The sequence below is a fragment of the Mastigoproctus giganteus genome, chromosome 12 (assembly GCF_048544385.1).
Source record: "Mastigoproctus giganteus isolate SK-2022 chromosome 12, ASM4854438v1, whole genome shotgun sequence".
Lineage (NCBI taxonomy): Eukaryota > Metazoa > Arthropoda > Arachnida > Uropygi > Thelyphonidae > Mastigoproctus > Mastigoproctus giganteus.
In genome coordinates this window covers 108,215,954-108,240,764 of record NC_143586.1, presented here as the reverse complement: position 1 = coordinate 108,240,764, position 24,811 = coordinate 108,215,954, and the positions used below count along the sequence as shown (strand labels likewise).

Below are 24,811 nucleotides of genomic sequence, written 5' to 3'. Positions count from 1 at the left end.
GCATTCTTGGAACAGCAACAACAACTGACTTTTGACATGATCAGTATGGCATGCACACTGGGCAATATGCACATTTCAGGAGTTATCACCTGCTGGTCAGGGTTATCTACTATGGATGACCGTGACTAACAGTAAATGGAGGGTCATTTACTATGGATTCTTGATCCCATTTAAAATGTTTAGACAAAAATTTTATCTGGTATTCAGAAGGGGTAACAGTACCACATACAGTTTTAATGCATTTGTGGATAACTTTTGGTCTATTCCCATTTGTTAAAAATCTGGTGATGGCCAAATGCTCCAATTTTGTGATATTTGTGGTTTCCTTTGGGGTGGCTACTTTACTTAAATCTTTTCTGCTCTTCCATACTTCATATTGAGCTAGACCTGTGCAAATAAGATATAGATATTTATGATAGTATGATAAAACTACAGGTTTATATATCAAGCATAATTTATAGTGAAAGCAGATAACTTTTTTGAATGCCTCTTGTATGTATGAACAATACAAATTAAACAAATAAATGTTCAAAATCTTTTATTCTTATAATTTCCCATCAAATGGTGGTGTTTTGTGAGGTGGCCAAAGTTTTGCAAAAGGTTATAAGATCAAGATTTAAATTTTAAGCCAAATCTGTAGTATCAAATATCCTTGCTCATATGATTGAAAGTTTGTAAATCAGATGTTTGTACACTGAAAGATTATTGTGGTGGAAAATAGTGAGAGGTGTAAAATAAATGCAGGATGGCCACACCTATATATAATACAAGTTTTTTTACAGCTGTGCACATTAATTAACAGCATGCTGTAAATGGACAATGCATATCATAATATAATGGGCAAGAAATTGCAATTGCTATTCTTGCTTTTATGGGAGAACTGTGAATTACAATGTTACAGATAAAAAAAAAAAAAAATCTTCTTTTAAGAAGCTTAAATGATTAACTGAATCTCTTTACGCACTTGACCAACAGTCTTGATTAACAGTCAATCAAATACTGCTAAATTACTATTTTGCCTAACTCTGGTTATAAGTGGAGGTGTATGCCAATGAACTGATTCCTAAAATAAATCAAATTCTATTTTGAAGTGTGCATATTTTACTTTCAAGGCAATACTCATCTGTGATGAAAAATTTATGTTATTAGAAATACGTTAACTATTGTATTAAATTTATTATTGAAAGCAAAAAATAACACAATGTTCCCACTTACAATGAATAAACCTTTGGTTTGAAAGCTCCTATTATCCAATGTATTTATACCTACAGGCATGGATAACATAACTAATAAGAGCTATGACACAGTTTCAATCTCAGTAAAAAAAATGGAACTAGGAAGACAAAAGCTTATAGGCAACATATGCACACAAAAAACTATCAAATATAAAATTACTTTTAATGCAAATTCTGCTAACAATCACTGAGGTATTGTTTCATCTTGTGAAATTAATTGTACAGCTCATTATTTAAATATCTGAGTCAACTGCAATTAATGTCAAATAATTTGCTTATGAAAGTATCAATCAACATTTAATCATGTTAATAACAAATCTAAATTTATATGTAGCAGAATTTTTGTGATACTGATATTCGGTTAAAAAGGCACAAAAACTGAGCAAATTATTAGCACAGTTTACAAGTATACATGCTATTTTAAAAATTTAATACTGCTCTCAGATGCATTATCAGTACATATGCTCAACTGTTGTACAGAGATTTATGAATATAATAACAACCATTATTGATATTATTTTAGGCCTGCTAATTAAAATGTGTGGAAGCTGCCTATATATCAGAAAATTGTCTTACAACAAACAAAAATAGCAAAAAATACATCAAAAGTTTCATTTTATTTTTGTATTTTGCTGTGAAAATGGAAAATCTGATAAGCTAAGACAATGTGATGATAAAAAAAAAAAAAAACGAAAAAAAAAAAAAAAAAAAAAAAGTATTTGATAACATAATTGCGATGCAACCCCGAAGGTGGAAACTGCATACTGCAGATTACCAGACTAGAGTTCTGTGTGCTAATAAAAACCAGCACATAATAGTAATAATAATAATAAAAAAAAAAAAAAAGCTAAAGGAATAACACCATTTCTTCCTCTAGCACGCTCTGTTGCTTCTATTCTTCAGTTCATCGACTGTTCCCATACCTTGTCTTAGAGTTTCATAAAAACGTGTATATATTTTATGTATTATCACCATTGGCCCTCTTGTGAAACAGCTGCCCACTGTGTTCTCATTTATTATTCGTCAAGGCATTTGATAACCTGTGAGGGGTGGGAAAAAAAAAAAACTTTATAAACTGAGAACATATAATCAAAAATTCTTAACTTATTCCTTTACACAAACCCACCCGCACGCACGCACGCACGCACGCACACACACCCCCACCCACCCACCCACCACAAAAAAAAAAAAAACAGATGCATGCAGTTTGGAACATTCTGTTGAGAAAAGTTATGATGCAGAAAAAAAGAACATACTTGAATATATACAATAAATAATATACACATTAAACGTAAAGTTGTAAATGTTGCGGCTGCCTACAGTGGCCATACAGAGAATAAATGGAATTTTATTCATAGTTTTTTGAATATTTCTTATTAACCTAGCAGTGGTGGTGCTCCATACTGTGACAAATTTGGTTGCACTGGGTCTATCAAATAAAAATCTATTTTATTTTTGAAAGAGATTTTAGGCTCTTTTTGTTTTGTGTTTGGAGTATATCAATGCCTACCCATATACTAATGGCTCTCAAACTTATTAAATGTAATTATTTTAAAATTTCAAAATGTTAAAATTTTATTACTACTGTAAAATATAAAAAAGAAATATGATAAACATGAGGCTATTATTCATTTCTATTTCACAATTGGCATTTATGATTGTGTGAACTTCTGTGGTCTCTGGGAGCTCCATATCATAGTATAAGTGGAAATTTATTTTATTTATTGAAGCAGTCATTGCACAAAAATTGGTTTTAACTTAGCACAATAAAAATTATAAAAATTTATGGCAGTATTTGCAGTAAAACTGCAGCCTACTGAAATTGCTAGAGCAACATATGGCAAGTGCTTTGCCATCATTTTGTACATAGCTAACAAAATAACTGCAAATGAATCTTCAAATATTCATATTCATAATAATTGCACAATCATACACCAACCGTTATTAAAAAATATAAATAGTGTTATGTTATGGGAGGAGCACCATCAAATCTCCCCAGACGAAGCTGTTATCGTTGCCCGGGCACATAGATTTTGGGACTTCTGGATTTGTTCGTCTGAGAGCAATACCATTAATAGAGACAGGGGAATCTGCATTCATCCCCTCTTCGAGGCGGTGGTTCTTGGACGGGATGAGCGGATGTGCCAGGCACGCTCCCGAGCCATTTCCGGTTACAGTGCACATGGAGAGAATGCTGCCCATGCTCCTGTAGAACCACATGCTGAGAACCGTGAGCCTACTGATATTTAAGGATGTGCCATACGATAAACCTCACTGTTGAAAAAGGAGGCGGATGCCTCTGAAAGCTACGGTTTTTAGCACTTTTATCATCCCGTGTTTTCTCTACATTGTTTTATTGTAAATAATTCTTTGCAGTTTAAATCATATTTTATTGTACAGACAGTTACCTTTTTAGCATTAGTAGACGAATATGATGCAAGAAAGCAAGCTTATGCAGCATCAGCCAAAAAAAAAAAAAAAAAAAACTTCCACTTCACCCCTCCATTTGTTTGAAATACCTGTCCAGCTGAGCCTTAAACTTATTTAGGCTATCAACTTCCACAACAAGGGGTGGAAGTCTGTTCCACCAACCAACTACCCGGTGGCTAAAGACAAACTTTTGCACATCTATCCTACATCTGTCTTTCCTCAATTTGAATTTATGCCCTCTCAGGTGATTATGCTGGGCAAGAGGCAGAAGATAATCAGCATTGAGCGTGCTCAAACCATTCAAGGCTTTATACACCTCTATCAGATCACCTCGCCGGTGCCTAGTCTCCAGACACTGTAATTTGCAAAACTTACAGTGTCTGGAGACACTTTGTTCCATTCACTAATTACATCTAATCTTGTTGCCCTTCTCTGTGCTTGTTCCAGCAGCTCTACATCCTTCTTGTAATAAGGTCTCCAGACCTGTATACAGTACTCAAGGTGTGGCCTGACCATTGCCTTTGTACAAGGGAATAATCACCTTCTTATCCCTGCTAGAAACATTCCTGGATATCATTGTTAAGACACCATGAGCTACTCTTGCAGCCTGTCTGCACTGTCAGAGAACTTCATATCTGCCTGCACAATTACCCCCAGGTCCTTTTCATTCTCTGCCACTGTCAATGTAGTACCACAGAGTTGATGGTTGCTCTGGGTTGCTGTTTCCCATATGTATTACTTTACATTTGTCAATGTTAAACTTTATTTGCCACCTCTCAGCTCATCTGCTCAACCTCTCCAGATCCTGCTGCAGCAGCATAGCATCAGTAATGTCTTTAACAACCCTGCCAACTTTTGTATCGTCTGCAAACTTGGACATTAATCTTGATATACCATCATCAATATTATTTATAAATACAGAAAACAATAATGGACCCAATACTGAACCCTGAGGGACTCCACTAATAACATTATTCCAGGATGAGCAGTGTCCATTGATTACCACTCTTTGTCTTCTCTCCCTCAACCACCCCTTTATCCATAGCAGCAATTTGCCTCCAATGCCACAATGCTCCAATTTGTGCAGCAGTCTTCCATGTGCAACAGTAACAAAAGCCTTTCTAAGATCCAAGTATATAATTTCAAAGTTATTCCCTGCATCCAGTTCTTTTGTGACTGCATCATAGTATCCAATCAAATTGGTCAGGCAAGATTTCCACTTAACAAAACCATGCTGTGTCCGAGCTATAATTGAAGTCTTGTCTAGATGATCCTCCAGTGCTTCTTTAACCAGTGCCTCCATTAATTTTCCTGGAACAGAAGTTAAACTCACAGGTCTATAATTATTTGTGTCAGCCTTTGACCCTCCTTTATGAATTGGGTTTGCATTTGCAGATCTCCAGTCTATGGGTACCTCCCCTGAGTCCAAGGAAGCTCTCATAATTATGGCTAAGGGTTTGCTTACTTCCTTTGTTGCCTCCTTTAATATAACTGGATAGATCCCATCCACCACAGATGGCTTTCCCGTGTTTATCTTCAACAATTTCTCCTCCACTTTCCTCTCGGTTATTACAAGATTATCTAGATTACTGCCAGAGTTGAATACACCTCTGGCATTCCTCTTCCTGAATAACTGCTCATGTGTGAATGTCAATGCAAAATATTTATTTACTTTGTTAGCTACCTGAGCAGGGCCATCAACAGTTGACCCATCGCTATCAAGTGGACCAATCTGATTCATCCCCTTCCTTCTAGAGTTTACATAAGTAAAGAAATCTTTGCTGTTTTTCTTTGCATCCCTTGCCAAAGATTTCTCGTAATCTGCCTTCACCTGCCTAACCTCCTTTGTAACTTGCCTACAGATCAACTTATATCTACCATGGGCTTCTGTGTCACTTGTTAATTTATATGTATCCCATGCATTTTTCTTCTCTGCCATATGTCTCACTAGTTCATCTGACATCCATTTAGGCCTAAACCTTGAACATTATCTCTTAGTTGGTATGTAAAGCCTAGTAGCTTCCAAGATTAATTCTTTGAATGCTTCCTATTTTGAATTTGCTGTTGGCAACATCATTAGTTGGTCCCACTGTATAGAATTTAAATACTGTCACAGACCATCGTAGACACCTTTACGAAAGCAATAAACCTTCCCTTTACCCCTGATGGTAGTTACCTCTTTGAGTAAATCCCACTTCAGCACACTCTAATCACTGCCACCTAGTGGTTCCTCTATCTGCAGATTCTTAATGTATGAAGAATCACTACTGATAATCAAATCAAGAGTATTACTCCCTCTAGTTGTCTCCCGAACATGCTGATGTAGAAAACAATCATCCAATAAATCCACAAAAGCCTTGCTAGTGTGTGAGTGACCAACCCACAAATTCTAGTCAATATCTGGGAAATTTAAGTTCCTCATTATAAGACTCTCTGATTTACTGGCCCACTCTATTTCCCTGTACAGTTTCTTATTATACTCATCAGAGGTATTAGGCCTATAGCACACTCCTACTCTCAATTTTGATCTCCCAATGTTTATGTCACACCAAACTGACTCGACACTGCACTGTCCAGCGACGTTGACTGGCTTTACTTCCTTGGATTTTATGTGTTTCTTAACTAACAGCATAACCCCTCCTCCCTTCCTCTTCTGTCTATCCTTTCTGTAGACTTTGTACTCCCCAAATTCCAGTTGTGCATTCCTTATATGTGTGACACCACGTCTCTGATTTCCCAACAATATCCGCCTTTGATGCTTTGAGCAATACCTCAAATTCATCAAATTTATTTACCAAACTCCTAGCATTGGTGTACACACAAGTATACCTGCACCTGTTCTTTTTCTTAGGTACCCTAACACAACCCATGTGTTTACTTGTACCGCAATGACTCTCAGCAGTCACTGAAATATCCTGCATCTTGTTTTCTAGGTTTCTGCTCATTCCAATAGAAGCAGTGCAAGAATCACTTTCACCTCAGCCAGTGGCTACTGTTAATCTATTAGTCCTTGTATCCCCCCAAGCTAGCAGTTTTCCGACCCACCTAACACTGTCTCGATAGTATCAGCAAATATTCTTACACCCATTCTATTTAAGTGTATCCCATTCCTGTAGAAGCAGTCCTTTCTGTTAACAAGTACAGACCAGGCTGAAAAAAATTCTACCCCTTGAGCCTTGCACAATCTTTCCAGGGCTGAATTGATCGACAAGGCTCTCATTCTATACTTACTCCTACTGTGTCTGGGTAGAATTGCAGACACTTTCAAATTCAACCCTGATTCATGGCTTTTTTTCAACAGTGACCTGTACTTGTTAAGTAATTCTGCCGGTCTCCTACTCTTAATATCAATAGTGCCAACGTGTACAACTATATCACCTTTTGTGCCCTTAAAAGATGATATCCGCTCTACAACGTCATCAACCTTTGCCAGTTTTTATCAGTTTTATCTGGTGAATTTTATCATTCTATTTATTTCATTTATCTACATCATTATTTTAATATAACATAACACTATTTATATTTTTTAATACCGGTTGGTGTATGATTGTGCAATTATTATGAACTGCAAATGAAGTTTGAATAAAATGCATCATTATTTAAATATCTCATATTGTGAATCCCTTCACAATGAGTTGCCCTATTTATGCACTTCAAATAAGTAATCTTTCTTAAGTAGAGAAGCATCATGTTACACTTAAATCTCATTAGAATGGTTCCGCCCAGATGGCACCATTTCAGAAATTCTCTTCATCTGTGGGCTAAGAGGCCCTTGGATCTCTACAATTTTAGAGTGAGGCCTCAAAAGTTTGGCTTGCCAAAGCCAGGGTCCTGAGCTGGATATCATCTCATTCTTCTCTTTCTTGGTGATTCCCCTCTTTGTCTCTCAGGGTAACTCGGGAATTTTTTTTTTTTTTTTTTTTGGCTGGTGCAGCATAAGCCTCAGGCTTCCTTGCACCATATGGCCAATAATAAGAATAATAATAAGCTTTTCTACAACACTGGTAAGGAAATTCCTGTAGCAACATCGGTAGGTCCTTTAGTACCCTTATTTGAATATCTCATATTGTAAATCCCTGCTTGAGTTATCCCCTCATACACTTCAAAAAGGTAATATTTTCCAAGTAGAGAAGCATGCTGTTACTTAGTTTCAGTAATGCTGCCACCCAGAAGGCACTGTTTTAGACTGTCTCCTCATCAGTAGGTTGGTAGGCATTGCGAAGTAGAAGTTATGGAATGTGAACTGTAGAAGGCAGCAACCCGGTTCATGATCATCAGCCATTTTAACTCTACTGCAGGATGAAGGCCTCTCCAGCAGCTTTCAAGTTACTTCTGTGTTGTGCAATGGCCATCCATTTACCACCCACAAACTCTTGAATTTCATCTGTTCATCTCCGTTGTTGACTTCCAGGTTTTCTTTTAGTTTTTCTTGGGTACCACATTCTGTTATTTTCTTAATCTATCTCTCATCATTTCTTTGAGCTATGTGCCTGCCCAAGTCCATTTCAGTTCTTTAGTTTTGATAACAATGTCTGCTTGTGTTTGCTGCCTAATCGATGTGTTTCTCTTCTTATCCAACAGTCTGATTCATAATACAATTCATTACATTCTTTGCTGTGTAGGTTTCAGCTTCTCTTCCATTATTTTAGTGAGTGCCCAAGTTTCACTTCCATAAGTCATTAGCATTAGCGGTAGTAGGGGCATATGATGCAAGAAAGCAAGCCTATACACTGGTGTTCAAAGAAAGTGCATCACCCCTTAAAATTGTAATTGTTGTCCGAATAACGTAAGTATATGGCAATATTTCTTACAGATTGCATCAGATAAGATCGACACGCATAGGTGATGACATATTATTGCATCAGCTGTTACTTTAAGCTATATAATCATGCTCTACACGAGTTTCAGTCATTCTTGCTCATGTCAGGATGAGTTACGTGCAGTTGACGCCACGAAGAAAGAGTGTGATTTTTGCTTTAAGTGAAGAAGGATGTTGTTCCCATAAAATTGCTTATGGTGTGTCTTGTAATCAGTCAAGAGTGAGTAGATTTCTTTCCAAACTCAAGAATACTGGTTCGGCTGATAAGAGGGGAAAAAAAAAAAAAAAAAAAAAACTGGATTCTCTATGCCAAAACAGGCCTGCGTTTTGAAGCGCTGAGGCCTTAAAAACTGTAAAGCTTCTTCGTCTGAGCTGAAAAGAGAATGGGAAGAACATACAGGAGTGGTAGCAACTGCAGTAACAGTCAGAAGATGCCTCTTAAAAATTGGACTTGTAGCTCATCATCCTAAGAAGAAGCCCCTCCTCACACAAAAAATGAAAAGGCCCGATTAATTTGGGGTAAGGAACATGTCAAATGGACCCCTGAAAAGTGGAAGTCAGTTATTTTCTTGGATGAGAAGAAATTCAAACTGCATGGCTCTGATGGGAGACAAATGATTTGCCGTAGACGTGGTGAAGAATACCATCCAGACTGTATGGTGTCTACATGAAATTCCTTACCAGCCAAATGATATGGGGGTGCATTTCGTATCACAGAGTGTCACTTGCAGTTTATAAAAGGTTCCATAAATGCCAATGGATACCTGGCTATATTGGAAGGCAATTTTTGCCAATCATTAGAGACCATTTCAACCTGCCAAGTAACTGCATCTTTCAGTTTGTTATACTCATTCAGTTTGTTAGCTACCTGAGCAGGATCAACAGTTGAACCATCAATATCAAGTGGACCAATCAGATTCATCCCCTTCCTTCTAGAGTTTACATAAATAAAGAACTCTTTGTTGTTTTTCTTTGCATTCTTTGCTGAAGATTTATCATAATCTGCCTTTGCCTGCCTAATCTCCTTTGTGACTTGATTACAGCTTATATCTTCCACAGGCTTCTGTGTTGCCTGTTAATTTATATGTATCCCATGTATTTTTCTTCTCTGCCACATGTCTCATTAGTTCATCTGACATCCATTTAGGCCTAAACCTTAAACAATATTTCTTGGTTGGTATGAAAAGCCTGGTAGCTTCCATACTTCGAATGCTTCCCATTTAGAATTTGCTGTTGATAACATCATCAGTTGGTTCCACTGTATAGACTTCAAAAACTGTCTAACACCTCCGTAGTCACCTTTTCAAAAGAAAAAACCCTTCCCTTTACCCGTGATGGTAGTTACCTCTGAGTAAATCCCACATCAGCACACTGTGATTACTGCCACCTAGTGGCTCTTTTATCCCCAGATTCTAATGCACGAAGAATCACTACTGATAATCAAATCAAGAGTATTACTCCCTCTTGTTGCCTCCCGAACATGCTGCTGTAGAAAACAATCATCCAATAAATCCACAAAAGCCTTGCTAATGTGCGAATGACCAACCCAAAGTTCCAGTCAATATCTGGGAAATTAAAATTCCCCATTATAAAACAATTTGATTTACTGGCCAACTCTATTTCTCTGTACAGCTGTTCATTATACTCATCAGAGTCATTAGGCCTATAGCACATTCCTACTCTCAATTTTGCTTTCCCTGTGCTTATGTCACACCAAACTGACTCAACATTGCACTGTCCACCCATGTGAACTGGATGCACTTCCTTAGATTTTATGTGTTTCTTAACTAATAGCATAACCCCTTCTCCTATCCTGTCTATTCATCCTGTACTTCACAAATTCCATTTCTGCATTCCTCATATCTATGTGACACCACATCTCCATATCTCAACAATATCTGCCTTTAATGTTTTGAACAGCACCTCAAATTCATCAAAATTATTTACTACACTCCTAACATTTGTGTACGCGCAAGTATACATGCACTTGTTATTCTTATCTACCCCAATACATCCCATGTATTTACTTGTTCTGCAATGATTTCCAGCACCTTGTTTTTCCAAGCTGCTGCTCATTCCAATAGGAGAATTGCAAGAATCACTTTCACCTCTGCCAGTGGCTATTGTTATAATCGATTAGTCCATGTATCCCCCCCATGCTAGCAGTTTTCCGACCCTCCTAACACTGCTTCGATAGCATCAGCAAATATTCCTGCACCCTTTCTATTTAGGTGTATCCCATCCTTCTAGAAGCAGTCTCTCCTGTTAACAAGCAAAGACTAGGCTGAAAAAATTCTACCCCACGAGCCTTGCTCAATCTCTCCAAGTCTGAACTGATCGGAAAGGCTCTCATCATGTACTCCCTCCTATTGTGTCTGGGCAGAATTGGAGACACCTTCAAATTCAACCCTAACTCCTGGATTTATTTCAACATTGTTGGGACTATACAATGGTCATTATTTTATGTTCCAGACAAATTGGGATATTGCTCCTCAGTATGAGACTATATTTCCTGACTGCTAGCCATCCAAAATTTATTCTTCTCTTATCTTCCAGGCTTGTTCAAAATAAGTATATGAATCCGCCTTTTCAATTAGTGCTCCTTCAATGATTATATCCCTTTCTGTGGGATGCTTGTTCATCATCACATCTGTTCTAGCCATATTCATCTTTAGTCCAAAATTGTTACTAACTCTGCATAACTGATTAAGATTTTCTTCAATTCTTTGTAATCGTGGCTTATGATCACAATGTCATCTACAAATCTTAAACGGTTTAAGATTTGCAGATGACATTGTGGTATTCTCCATTTACATTAACTGCTTTCTGTGACCAGTCTAATCTTCTGAAAGCTTCTTCAAAATCATATTGTATGGGGTGCCTATGCCTTGTCTTTCCAAACATTGCCTTATGCTGTATGGAGTCAAATGACTTTTTATAATCCACAAATGCCAGGTATAATACTATTTTATATTCATTTGCTTTCCCCATTACCTGCAATATTACGTGAAGATGATCCATAGTTGAGAATCCCGACCTAAAGCCAGTTTGCTCTTTTGGTTGATTTGGAATAATGTAATCATAATTTTGCTGCATCTCCTTTCTTATGCAGCAAAATTATGATTACATTATTCCACTCCTTAGGTCTTTTCTAATGCATTTTGTGAAGAGTCTTGCCAGTTTATGTCATGTCTCTTCCTCCCAATTTTAACAACTCTACAGTGACTTTCTCATCAGCCGGAGGTTTTTTATTCTTTGTTTTCTTCAATGCATGTTCTACCTCATCAGGAAGGATATCGGGTATGTTGTATGTGTTGCTAATTTGTGATCCGTCTTCCCCACTGCTGGCAACGTTCCCTCACTGCCTATATAATTCTTTATATTTGTAAAATAATAAGAGAAGTTATAAATTAATTAAAAGGAATTTAATGAAAAAATTGCAAAACGATTTTCCTTCCTGAACTGACAATGCTTTTCGACCGTATGTTGTGATCACAGGAACGAAATTTACTGAATAGGAGTGAGCATGAAACTTAAATAGGGATTGTCTTCACGCATGCACTTTTACGTAAAAGCTGACGAATCGAAGATTAAAAATGGCCGGCCAACATTAACAGAATTATCATGTAATTTAATCTCAACAGTTTCTGCAATTAATAGTCTGGTATAATTACGTTGGACACTTAAGTATTTTGGCCTCGTTAAATAAAAAGGTTTGTTTTGTTCTGATGCTGCTGAACGAGAAGCACGAAATGAGGCCACATGTTGATTAACACGAAAATACAATGAGTCGCAATCTCCACAAGAAATGTTGTATACTAGGTCATTTATTTGTGTTGTGAATGAGGAAAGGACTGAGCGATTTTTCAGTATTTACCACCTCGAAAATTACATAAAAAACAGTGCGTAATTGATATTGAATTTGGACTTCGTAATGTTCCACAAAAAGTTTTTTTATTCAACAAGTTAACCAAGTGGTGAATAACATAAAAGAAACGAAACTTCCTAAATTGAATACATATGACAGTTCAGCTATACGTGAACTTTGGGAAAATAAAGACATTATTATGCAGAGGGCAGATAAAGGAGATGATTTCAGATCCTTCACTTATCTTGAAGTAGACCCAGCACTATTTACCAATTTGGTCAATCAATACAATAAAATGTAACCATTTATTGAAAAATGACTACATTACTATTGCTCAGCTAAAGGAATTGAAGACCAGAACATACAATATTCCTGCACTTTTGGGTCAGGTAAAATCACACAAGACCTGATTTCCTATTCGGCCTATTGTTTCCTACAGAAACTCGGCATTTTCATCCTTGGCCACACATATATAGCATTATAAAACCCTTTAGACAGGCGATATAATTTGGGATTAAGAACTATGATACATTATTTAATACCCTTAAGGACTGTAGACCTGGCGATAATGATAATTTATTCTAATTAGATGTTACCTTGTTATATACGAATGTAAACATTGAATAAACATCAAATATTATTTGGGATATCGTTGGTGTTCAATCAAAACCTTCTATGTTGAATTGGTAAAAAAATTGATTTTGTTTGTAATGAGTTTCATTTTTGGTCCCACACTGCCCTGCAAAACCTCAGAAGTAATCAACTGATCAAAACAAGTGTTTGAAGACAATGCAAAAACCTCTCATATCATTGGCTGCATATTGTGACCATCAAAACCTCGTATGGTATGATTCTCCTGAAAAGTAGTCATTTTCAACATACGAGGTTTTGATAGAACACCAATGATATGTCAAATAATAACTCCATACCAATTAATTAAAAGCTTCCTATTTAAGAAATTTTTCACTTAATTAAATTCTTAGTTGAGGCCAAATATATCACCTTTTGAGACAAAGTATACAAACAAATTTTTGGTTTGCCGATGGGATTAAGTTTGAGTGGCTTAATATTGGAGGTAATATTGATGCCTTTTCTATCCCGTATCACATACTATGGGAGGTATTTAGACAATGTTCTAGTTATTACTGATAGTAGTACTATCCCAGACATTTTACATTTGTTTAATAATAGTCACTCTAGACTCAAATTTACATTGGAAAGGGAAGGTACGGATACAAAGTCCGTACTTAGAAATTAAATTTTCTAAATTCACGCTTACTCGGGACTCGAATAAAATCCAATTTAACAAAGCCTGCTGGGAATCATTGGGGTACAAGTAAACACATGGGTTGGTTTGGGTAGCTAAGAAAAAGAACAGGTGCATGTATACTTGCGTGTACACAAAGGCTAGGAGTTTAGTAAATAAATTTGATGAATTTGAGGTATTGCTCAAAACATCAAAGGCAGATATTGTTGGGATTTCAGAGACGTGGTGTCACCCAGATATAAGGAATGCAGAACTGGAATTTGGGGAGTACAATGTCTACAGAAAGGATAGACAGGGAGGAGGGTTTATGCTATTAGTTAAGAAATACATAAAATCCAAGGAAGTGAAGTCAGTCTACATCGCTGGACAGTGCATTGTCGAGTCAGTTTGGTGTGACATAAGCATTGGGAGATCAAATTGAGACTAGGAGTGTGCTATAGGCCTAATGACTCTGATGAGTATAATAAACTGTACAGGGAAATAGAGTGGGCCAATAAATCAGAGAGTCTTATAATGGGGGATTTTAATTTCCCAGATATAGACTGGAATTTGGGGGCTAGTCACTCACACACTAGCAAGGCTTTTGTGGATTTACTGGATGATTGTTTTCTACATCAGCATGTTCAGGAGGCAACTAGAGGGAGTAATACTCTTGATTTGATTATCAGTAGTGATTCTTCATGCATTAAGAATCTGCAGATAAATGAACCACTAGGTGGCGGTGATCACAGTGTGCTGAAGTGGGACTTACTCAAAGAGGTAACTACCATTAGGGGTAAAGTGAAGGGTTATTGCTTTCGTAAAGGCGACTATGATGGACTGAGACAGTATTTAAATTCTATACAGTGGGACCAACAGCAAATTCAAAATGGGAAGCATTGAAAGAACTTATCTTGGAAGCTACTAGGCTTTACATACCAACTAAAGGTTTAGGCCTAAATGGATGTCAGATGAACTAATGAGACATATGGCAGAGAAGAAAAATGCATGGGATACATACAAATTAACACGTGACACAGAAGCCTATAATAGATACAAGTTGATCTGTAACCAAGTTACAGAGGAGATTAGGCAGGCAAAGGCAGATTACGAGAAATCTTTGGCAAGGGATGCAAAGAAAAACAGCAAAGAGTTCTTTACTTATGTAAACTCTAGAAGGAAGGGGATGAATCAGATTGGTCCACTTGATATCAATGGGTCAACTGTTGATGATCCTGCTCAGGTAGCTAACAAACTAAATGAATATTTTGCATCGACATTCACACATGAGGAGTTATTCAGCAAGGGGAATACCAGAGGTGTATTCAACTCTGGCAGTAAGCTAGAGAATCTTATAATAACTGAGAGTAAAGTGGAGGAGAAATTGTTGAAGATAAACACAAAGGCACCTGGGGTGGATGGGATCTATCCAGTTATATTAAAGGAGGCAGCAAAGGAAGTAAGCAAAACCCTTAGCCATAATTATGAGAGCTTCCTTGGACTCAGGGGAGGTACCCATGGACTGAGATGTGCAAATGTGACCCCAATTCACAAAGGAGGATCAAAGGCTGACACAAGTAATTAGAGACCTGTGAGTTTAACTTCTGTTCCCGGAAAATTAATGGAGGCACTGGTTAAAGAAGCACTGCAGGATCATCTAGACAAGACTTCAGTTATAGCTCGGACACAGCATGATTTTGTTAAGGGGAAGTCTTGCCTGACCAATTTGATTGGATACTATGATGCAGTCACAAAAGAACTGGATGCAGGGAATAACTTTGATATTATATATTTGGATCTTAGAAAGGCTTTTGATACTGTTGCACATGGAAGACTGCTGCACAAATTGGAGCAGTGTGGCATTGGAGGCAAATTGCTGCTATGGATAAAGGGGTGGTTGAGGGGGAGAAGACAGAGTGTGGAGAAGACAATGGATACTGCTCATCGTGGACTAATGTTATTAGTGGAGTATTGGGTCCATTATTGTTTTCTGTATTTATAAATGATATTGATGATGGTATATCAAGCTTAATGTTCAAGTTTGCAGACGATATGAAGGTTGGCAGGGTTGTCAAGGACACTACTGACACTATGCTGCTGCAACAGGATCTGGAAAGGTTGAGCAGATGGGCTGAGAGGTGGCAAATGAAGTTTAATATTGACAAATGTAAAGTACTACATATGGGAAACAACAACCCCAGAGCAACGTATCAACTCTGTGGTACTACACTGACAGTGGTAGAGAATGAAAGGGATCTGGGGGTGGTTGTGGAGGCAGACATGAAGTTCTCTGAGTAGTGCAGACGGGCTGCAAGAGTAGCTCACGGTGTATTGTCAATGATATATAGGAATTTTTCTGGCAGGGATAAGAAGGTGATAATTCCCTTGTATAAGGCAATGGTCAGGCCACTCCTAGAGTACTGTATACAGGTCTGGAGGTCTCATTTCAAGAAGGATGTAGAGCTGCTGGAACGAGTACAGAGAAGGGCAACAAGATTAGTGAATGGAACAAAGGTGTGCTCTTATGAAGAAAGGCTTAAGTTTTGCAAATTACAGTGTCTGGAGACTAGGCACCAGCGAGGTGATCTGATAGAGGTGTATAAAGCCTTGAATGGTTTGAGCATGCTCAATGCTGATGGGATTCTTCCTCTTGCTCAGAATAATCACCTGAGAGGGCATAAATTCAAATTGAGGAAAGACAGATGTAGGATAGATGTGCGGAAATTTGCCTTTAGCCAGTGGGTGGTTGGTTGGTGGAACAGACTTCCATCCCTTGTCGTGGAAGTTGATAGCCTAAATAAGTTTAAGGCTCAGCTGCACAGGTATTTCGAACGAACAAAGGGGTGAAGTGGAAGTGGTTATTTTTTATTTATTTATTTATTTATTTTTTTGGCTGATGCTGCATAAGCTTGCTTTCTTGCCTCAAATGCCTCTACTAATGCTAAACTACAAACACCAGTATGCTTCTACATTATAACAGCTATCACCTGTTCTCCTAGAAGAGATCTATTATCTTTAATTAATTTCTAAATGCCTATAAATATTCAATGACGGAATCTGCTTTGGGCTCAGAAATGAAAATATTAACCAGCAAATTCTTAAACAGGGGTACAAGCTAGGAACAGAATACAAAATATTACATCAACCAACAATTGTAATATTAAAAAATACTATTTCTGTCCCATATGTTGAACAGTGGCACAAACAGTTTAACAGATTCTTTAAAGATTAAAGATTCCGAATTTAAAATTGAGGCCAGGCCAATACAGAAACTACACACTATACTGAAAAATCGCTCAGTCAATTCCTTGTTCTAAATGCCTATAATTAATTTCTAAATGCCTATAAATATTCAATGACGGAATCTGCTTTGGGCTCAGAAATGAAAATATTAACCAGCAAATTCTTAAACAGGGGTACAAGCTAGGAACAGAATACAAAATATTACATCAACCAACAATTGTAATATTAAAAAATACTATTTCTGTCCCATATGTTGAACAGTGGCACAAACAGTTTAACAGATTCTTTAAAGATTAAAGATTCCGAATTTAAAATTGAGGCCAGGCCAATACAGAAACTACACACTATACTGAAAAATCGCTCAGTCAATTCCTTGTTCGCAACACAAATAAATGACCTGGTATACAACAATTCTTACGGAGATAGCAAATCGTCGTATCAAGGTTCTACGTGTTTTCCTTTGAATTTTCGTGTTAATCAACACGCGGACTTTCAGCAGCGTCGGAATTAGCCTTTCATACCATTAACAAAAAACACCTTTTTATTTAACGAGGCCAAAATACTTAAGTGTCCAACGTAATTGTACCAGACTATTAATTGCAGAAACTGTCGAAATTAAATTACATGAGAATTCTGTTAATTTTCACCAGCCATTTCTAAACTCCGATTCATGGGCTTTTACGTAAAAGTGCATGCGTGAAGACAAATAATCCCTATTTAAATTTCATGCTCACCCCCTATTCCTGTGATCACGACATATGATCGAAAAGCACTGTCAGCTTCAGGAAGGAAAATTGTCTTGCAATTTTTTCGTTAAATTTATTTTAATTAATTAATTTAATTTTTAATTGTTGGAGAGTTTCATATGGAAGTGTGCTACGTATTATATTGAGGGAAACTTCTCTTATTATTTTACAAATATTGATATCAACATAGAACGTATCAAGCATTACGGCTCTGCTTCATACTATATAATTCTTTATAGCAGTCTTCTGCTATTTATAGGTTATTATCATCATCAGTCGTTTTCAATCCACTGCAGGATGAAGGCCTCTCCAGCAATTTTGCAGTTCTTTCTGTTTTGTGCAATGGTCATCCATTTACTACCCACAAACTCGTGAATTTCATCTGTCCATCTTCTAGCTCCTTTTGGGTACCATTCTGTTATTTTCTTAGCCATCTGTCATCATGTCTTTGAGCTACGCGTCCTGCCCAAGACCATTTTAGTTCTTTAGTTTTTAGGATGTCCTTTACTCGAGTTTGTTGCCTAATCAATGTTTCTCTTCTTATCTAACAGTCTGATTCCCAATATAATTCGTTCCATTCTGCGCTGTGTAGTTCTCAGCTTCTCTTCCATTCTTTTGGTGAGTGCACAAGCTTCACTTCCATAAGTCATGGTGGAGAGTATACATTGGTTCATTATTTTATGTTTCAGACAAATTGGGCTATTGCTCCTCAGTATGTGACTATATATCCTAAATGCTATCCATCCAAAATTTATTCTCTTGACTTCCAGCCATTTATCATTATTACAGCTAATGACATGTCCCAGATAAGTATATAAATCCAACTTTTCAATTACTGCTCCTTCAATGATTATATCCCTTTCTGTGGCATACCTGTTCATCATTACTTTTATTTTAAGCTATATTCATCTTTAGTCCAAAATCCTTACTATCTCTGCATAGCTGATTAAGATTTTCCTCTAATTCTTTGGGATCATGGCTTATGACCACAATATCATCTGCAAATCTTAAATGGTTTCGGTACTCTCCATTCACATTGACTCCTTTGTGCGACCAGTCTAATATTCTGAAAGCTTCCTCAAGGGCAGCAGTAAACAACTTCGGAGATATTGTGTCTGCTTGTCGAACTCCTCTCTCAATTTTAAATTTGCTACTGTCTTTGTCTAGTCTAATAAAAGAGGTAGCTTTCTCATATATTTTCTTCAAAATCATAATATATGGGGTATCTATGCCTGGTCTTTCCAGTGCCCAAAACACTGCCTTATGCTGTATGGAGTCAAATGCCTTTTCATAATCCACAAATGCCAGGCATAATGGTGTTTTATATTTATTTGCTTTCTCCATTAGCTGTGATATTATGTGAAGGTGATCCATAGTTGAGAATCCTGTCCCTGAAACCAGCTTGCTCTTTCGGTTGATTCTCATCAAGTATTCTTTCTAATCTGTTAGTAGAAAAATATAGTATTATATTAAGATGCAGCCATAGGATTATTTACAAGTCGAGTAAGCTTTTAAGCACTGGCTTAGCTAACATTTTTATGACCCTTGAATTTCTGTTTGTTTCTACCTGTCTGTGACACATCAACTTATTATTAGTGCTCAAGAAAGGCATTGTAGCAGACTTTGTACCTCTTCAGAAATGTTGAGTTAAAGGTTTGTTTATAACAATAGCACTGCTGTTTAGATTTGGCTGTCAAGAGCATTTCCAAAACTGTGACAGAAAGAGAGGATCTGAATTCAGTTTCAGTTTCCTGCTGTTTGAACATTCTCCAACAGTACTGCTATTAAAATGGAATTATTAAAATGCCAAGAATGATTTGGGATAACTTGCCTTGTTAGTTATCCCTGCCTTTTTAGTTCTGTAACCAAAAACTAGTGTCTACATCAATTCTTTCTTTTTTTATAATAGTATCTGGTACATTTTCAAATTGAAATTGACAGAAATGGCCTGCAAAATATCTATTTCTTTTACTTTCAATGGCATTGTGAGACTTTTTTTTTGTGTGTGTGAAATTGATCTATTTCACTTTGGCACAAAAAACTTGTTTTCCAAATAGGAAAATAAGTTGTGTGTGAAATTGATCTATTTCACTTTGGCACAAAAAACTTGTTTTCCAAATAGGAAAATAAGTTGTTTTGACTAAATTATTGGACAACAAATTGGTTCTACTATTTATGTTGGTTCTTCTAATTATGTTAAAGTTAAATAATATTTAACTAAATACTTCTAATAATGCAGTTGGGCAACTTGCTATCTATGAATTCTGTCTGGGGCTAACACTTTTGAATGCTGCAAGGAAACACACTTTGGCCTTAGGAATTCACAACAGAAAGTAGGCTAGCTGCTAAACAATTACAAAAGTTACACAATTTGCCAAATTTATTCCGAGAGTCATAGAGTTACTGCTATGAGTTTATCATATTGGCATACAATCATCTCAGTGATACAATGTGTAAACTTGCATTAATGCTTTTTTTTTGCCATTTTTGTTTACTGTTTGTATAAAACATCTTATGGTAAGGTTTCATAGTGTCAATCTGTTTTGATGTTCAACAAATACTGTTTACACTTGTCTATACACTCGTCTCTCATTGGTCTTTTTAATTATGATTTATAGGGGGGACCTTTGCTAATTTATTGACAGGGGAGTGCAGTGTTTTGGCTCACATTTCTAGACTATTTGCAACTTGTGTTAGGAGCTGAAAGCACAATTTGTTTTCTTTCAAAATAATTCTTTAATTATATTAATTTTAATAAACTAAATGTTTATTAATCTGTACTGCTTTCTAAGTTGAGAGAGGGTGTAATTCCTCAGCCATATTGAAACAAAAACCTGCAGAATAATTTTATTTATTTTTTTTAAATACCAATTAAACATATATGGAAAACTATTCTCAGGTTTTATCATGGTCATATTCCTTAATGAAATTAAGGAAAACTGTGTTAAAATCAGAATTATTTTTTTAAAATATTTTAATAGTGTTACTGTTTTTTGTGAAAAAAAAAAAAAAAAAAAACAGGTGTTTTTTTAAAAAGAGGAAGAAACTATGGCACCAACTCTAGCATGATGGTGAGACAGAGAAGGTCAAATGAAGCCAAAAAGATGGATTCTCCATCATAAATCCAGAGTTGGCACCTACCTTAATGAATGGTATTCAGATAGTAATGCAGTCACCATTATTGTCTTATGCATAGTAATTATTCTTAAGGACAATTGTAAATATAATTGAAGACATTTTTTGCAGTTATTCTTGAGGACTTATGTATGTGTATGGGAAGAATGTCAAGATGGCCCAACATATGTAGAAGTGGTGTTGGGTATTTTAAAATGGATGCCACCAATAATGCCCATCCTCATACAGCATACCAGCCAATGATCTGAAAATTTTGGAAATGGGAAATTCTTGACCACTAATTATACATTCCAAAAGTAGCCCTTTCTGACTGCCATCTTTTTAGTAGATTAACTGTTGGCTTCAAAGATGAAACATCTTTGAAGCCAACAGTTTCAATACAATGAAGATGTTCAAGAGGCAGTGAAAGCATGGCTAAGGCAACTTCTACTGAATCGGTATAAGAAATTTGATTGTACACAATGCCTAATTAAATTACCATTAACATGCAAGAAAGCAAGTTTACACAGCATCAGCCAAAAAAAAAAAAAAAATCCCATTTCACACATCCATTTTCTCTAAAAGTTTGTCCAGTTCTTCCTTGAATTTATTTAAGCTATGAACTTCCACAATGACAGATGGAAGTTTGTTCCAGCAATCAACTACCCGCTGGCTAAAGGCAAATTTCTGCACATCTATTCTACAAATGCCTTTCCTCAATTTCAATTTATGCCCCTCAGGTTTGTAATCTGAGCAGGAGGAAGAATCCCATCAGCATTGAGCCTGCTCAACCCATTCAAGGCTTTATACCTCAATCAGATCACCTTGCAGGTGCCTAATCTCCAATGCTGCAATTTGCAGAACTTAAGCCTTTCTTGGTAAGAAGATCCCTTCATTCCCCTCACCAATCTTGTTGCTCTTCTTACTTGTTCTTGTTCTAGCAACTCTACATCCTTCCTAAAATGAAGCCTTCAGACCTGTATGCAGTACTCAAGGCACTGCCTGACCACTACCTTATACAAAGGGATAATCACCTCCTTATCCCTACTAGCAAAATTCCTGCATGTCGTTGACAAGACCCCTCCCCATAACCTGCTCTGGCAGCCTGTCTGCATTGCTCAGAAAACTTCATATGTGACTGCACAATTACCGCCAGGTCTTTTCCATTCCCTACCATCCTTAGTGTAGTACCGCACAGCTGGTACGTTTCTCTGGGGTTATTCAAAGTTAAACAATTAAAAGGGGGAGGGGGAGGGGGAGAGAGAGAGAGAATCCTGTATAACAGAGACAGGTGGAACAGAATAATAGTGTTTGTTGCAAACGTGCATTGCATCGCTGACCAGTTAACAACTCTGAAAGATAAAAAGAATGCTGTTGTTATTGATACTGTCGCTAATAATGTTGAAAATGTGTTATGGGATTAGTCTTACAGTGATGGTTTCTGGTATTCTGCCTAGACAGAATAAAATGGCAAAGGCCTTGCCTGTCAACTTTTAGATGGGAGCGATCATGTAGGGATCGATGGTGAAATTTTTCTTTGCATAATCTCTCTCTCTCTCTCTCTCTCTCTCTCTCTCTCTCTCTCTCTCTCTCTCTCTCTCTCTCTCTCTCTACAATTTGCTGTTGCTACTGAGGCAAAATTAAGTACCTAGATAAACTGTTGGATGGGGGTGGGGGCAATGCAATTAACCAAAGATACATGTCTGGAGGCCTCATTTTAGGAAGGATGTAGAGCTGCTGGAATGAGTATGGAGAAGGGCAACAAGATTAGTGAATGGAACAAAGGGTTGCTCTTATGAAGAAAGGCTAAGTTTTGCAAATTAGTGTCTGGAGACTGGGCACCTGTGAGGTGATCTGATTGAAGTGTATAAGGCCTTGAATGGTTTGAACAAGCTCAATGCTGATGGAATTCTTCCTCTTGCCCAGATTAATTGCCTGAGGAGACAAATTCAAATTGAGGATAGACAGTTGTAGAATTGATGTTGGAAATTTGCCTTCAGCCAGCGGGTGGTTGATTTCTGGAACAAACTTCCATCTGCCATTGTAGAAGTGGATAGCTTAAACAAATTCAAGGCAGAACTAGACAAACATTTGGAGCAAATGGATGGGTGAAATGGGAGGGTTTTTTTTTTTTTTTTTCTTTTCTGGCTGATGCTGTATAAACTTGCTTTTTTGCATCACATGTTTCTACTAATGCTAACCTTAATCCAAAATCTTAACAAACTGTCCCAGAAACTTATATGCCTACAAAATGGTTGCCATGCATATGGCAGTATTACATCCTTCCATTTTCATTGTAAATATGCATAAAAACTGAATAAAATTTTTATATTTTTGTTAATAAAATGACTAAGGATTATTTAAAAAACTAATGTTTATACATATAATGCTTTACTTAAGCAAGCATAAAGTGAAATCAAAATTATAATCCCTCAGTCAAGGTAATACACTTATCCCATGTCCGGTATTTTTGCCGTAAACATCTTTGCTGTATAACATATTTTCCGTAAAAGATAAAATAACTGGTTGACAGTTTGGTTTCATTTCTCCATTGACGAAGTTCTTGCAGTACCCCATTTTTATATTATATAAATCTTAGCCTCATAATGGTAGACGTGGTGGTCTTAAAATAGTGGATGATTAACAACTACATATATTGACTTGATAGAAAATACGGTGATAAAACTTACTGGAAGTGTGAAATAAGAGTGTAAAGCCAGATTGCATACTATACTAGAAAATGATAACATATCAGCTTGCAAATCCTTCGGTGAGCACAGTCATCCCTCCCACCCGTCAAAAACAAAAGTTTACTAAGCTACGGCAAATATAAAAGAGATGGCTACTAATTCACAGTCTTTGAGAGCATTAATTATCGATTCTTTAGCTAAGTTAGATACAACAGCTTGTTCTCTAATGCCGTCTTTACCAAATTTATCACGCAATATTAGAAGTTGGAGGCAAAAGAAGAACCAAGCTCCTCCTATCACCCAAAAAATAAATGGTTACGTGATTCCTGATGAGTATAAGTTTCTTGAAAATGGTGAAATTTTTTGTTATTTGATAGTGGAGAACATGATGTAGACAGAATTTTAGTATTTTTCACAGAATCTGGCTTAGATGATTTGGTGAAATATAAGGACTGGGCATGTGATGGAACATTTAAATGTAGTCCAGATATTTACTACCAGTTATATACGTTACATATAATGATAAGAAGTAGTAGCATCCCTCGTTTGTTCGTTTTACTTCAAGGGAAATCAGAAGAGACTTACAGCAGATTTTTTATATCGTAAAGAACTTACGTCCAATGTTAGATCCTGAATCCTTAATGATTGACTTTGAGAAAGGAAGTATCGTCGCTTTCTCTAACATATACCTGAATACAACCATAACCGGCTGTTTGTTTCATATAGCAAAAAAAAAACATTTACCGCAAATTCATTGATATCAGACAAAAGTTGCACTATCAAACAGATCAATACAACCACTTTGCTTATTGCAGGCTTGAAGTGGTGGAACCCATGTTTAGTCTCTAGAGCTAAGTTCCGGTCAACCCTTCCTCATCTCTTCCATCATGCAGTATGATTGATGACTTTAGAGGTTATGATGAACATCATGGCAAGATCCAATATTCCTTACATTTCTAGGGTACAGCTCTAAAACGGTATTTGCAGGCCGGCTGCTAGTTAGTACACCGGACCGAACCTATTGGTACCTCTCTAGGAGGCTTCCGGATCAGCTAGTGTATAATCTTGCTACATCTACTCTGCCAGATAGAAACTGGAGGGAGTCCGAGTAGTGTGTATGCGGGGAGCATTGTCGAGGCCACGTTATGACAAGGATCTGGGTATATTCTTACCATATGTAGGCCATATCCAAAAATTTCATTACTTCATACAGCATGTCCCACCCGCTTTTTCTTACTATTGAATACACCATGAATTGCCAAACTAATAGAGCAAGCTTATCTGCAAAAAGATCTAAACCCCCCAAACACTTCCTAATTCATTTCGCAAATATACATGGTCTCAATTCTAATCTCAACGATGTCCATTTCCATTTGCAGTCTGTCAAACCCCATGTACTTTTTCTGACAGAATCTCAGTT

The 24,811-nt window shown here is 36.8% G+C and overlaps 1 protein-coding gene across 1 annotated transcript in view; it reads right to left on the bottom strand.

The window, feature by feature from the left end:
* Window positions 1-2,117: 2,117 nt before the first annotated feature.
* The window catches only part of Arl1 (ADP ribosylation factor-like 1), a 128,704-nt gene continuing 106,010 nt past the window's right edge, over window positions 2,118-24,811 (bottom strand). Inside the window, exon 6 of the mRNA XM_090386989.1 lies at window positions 2,118-2,275. Within this exon, the coding sequence (XP_090243115.1) occupies window positions 2,245-2,275 (31 nt within the window). The 3' untranslated portion in view covers window positions 2,118-2,244. The remainder of the gene's footprint in view (window positions 2,276-24,811) is intronic.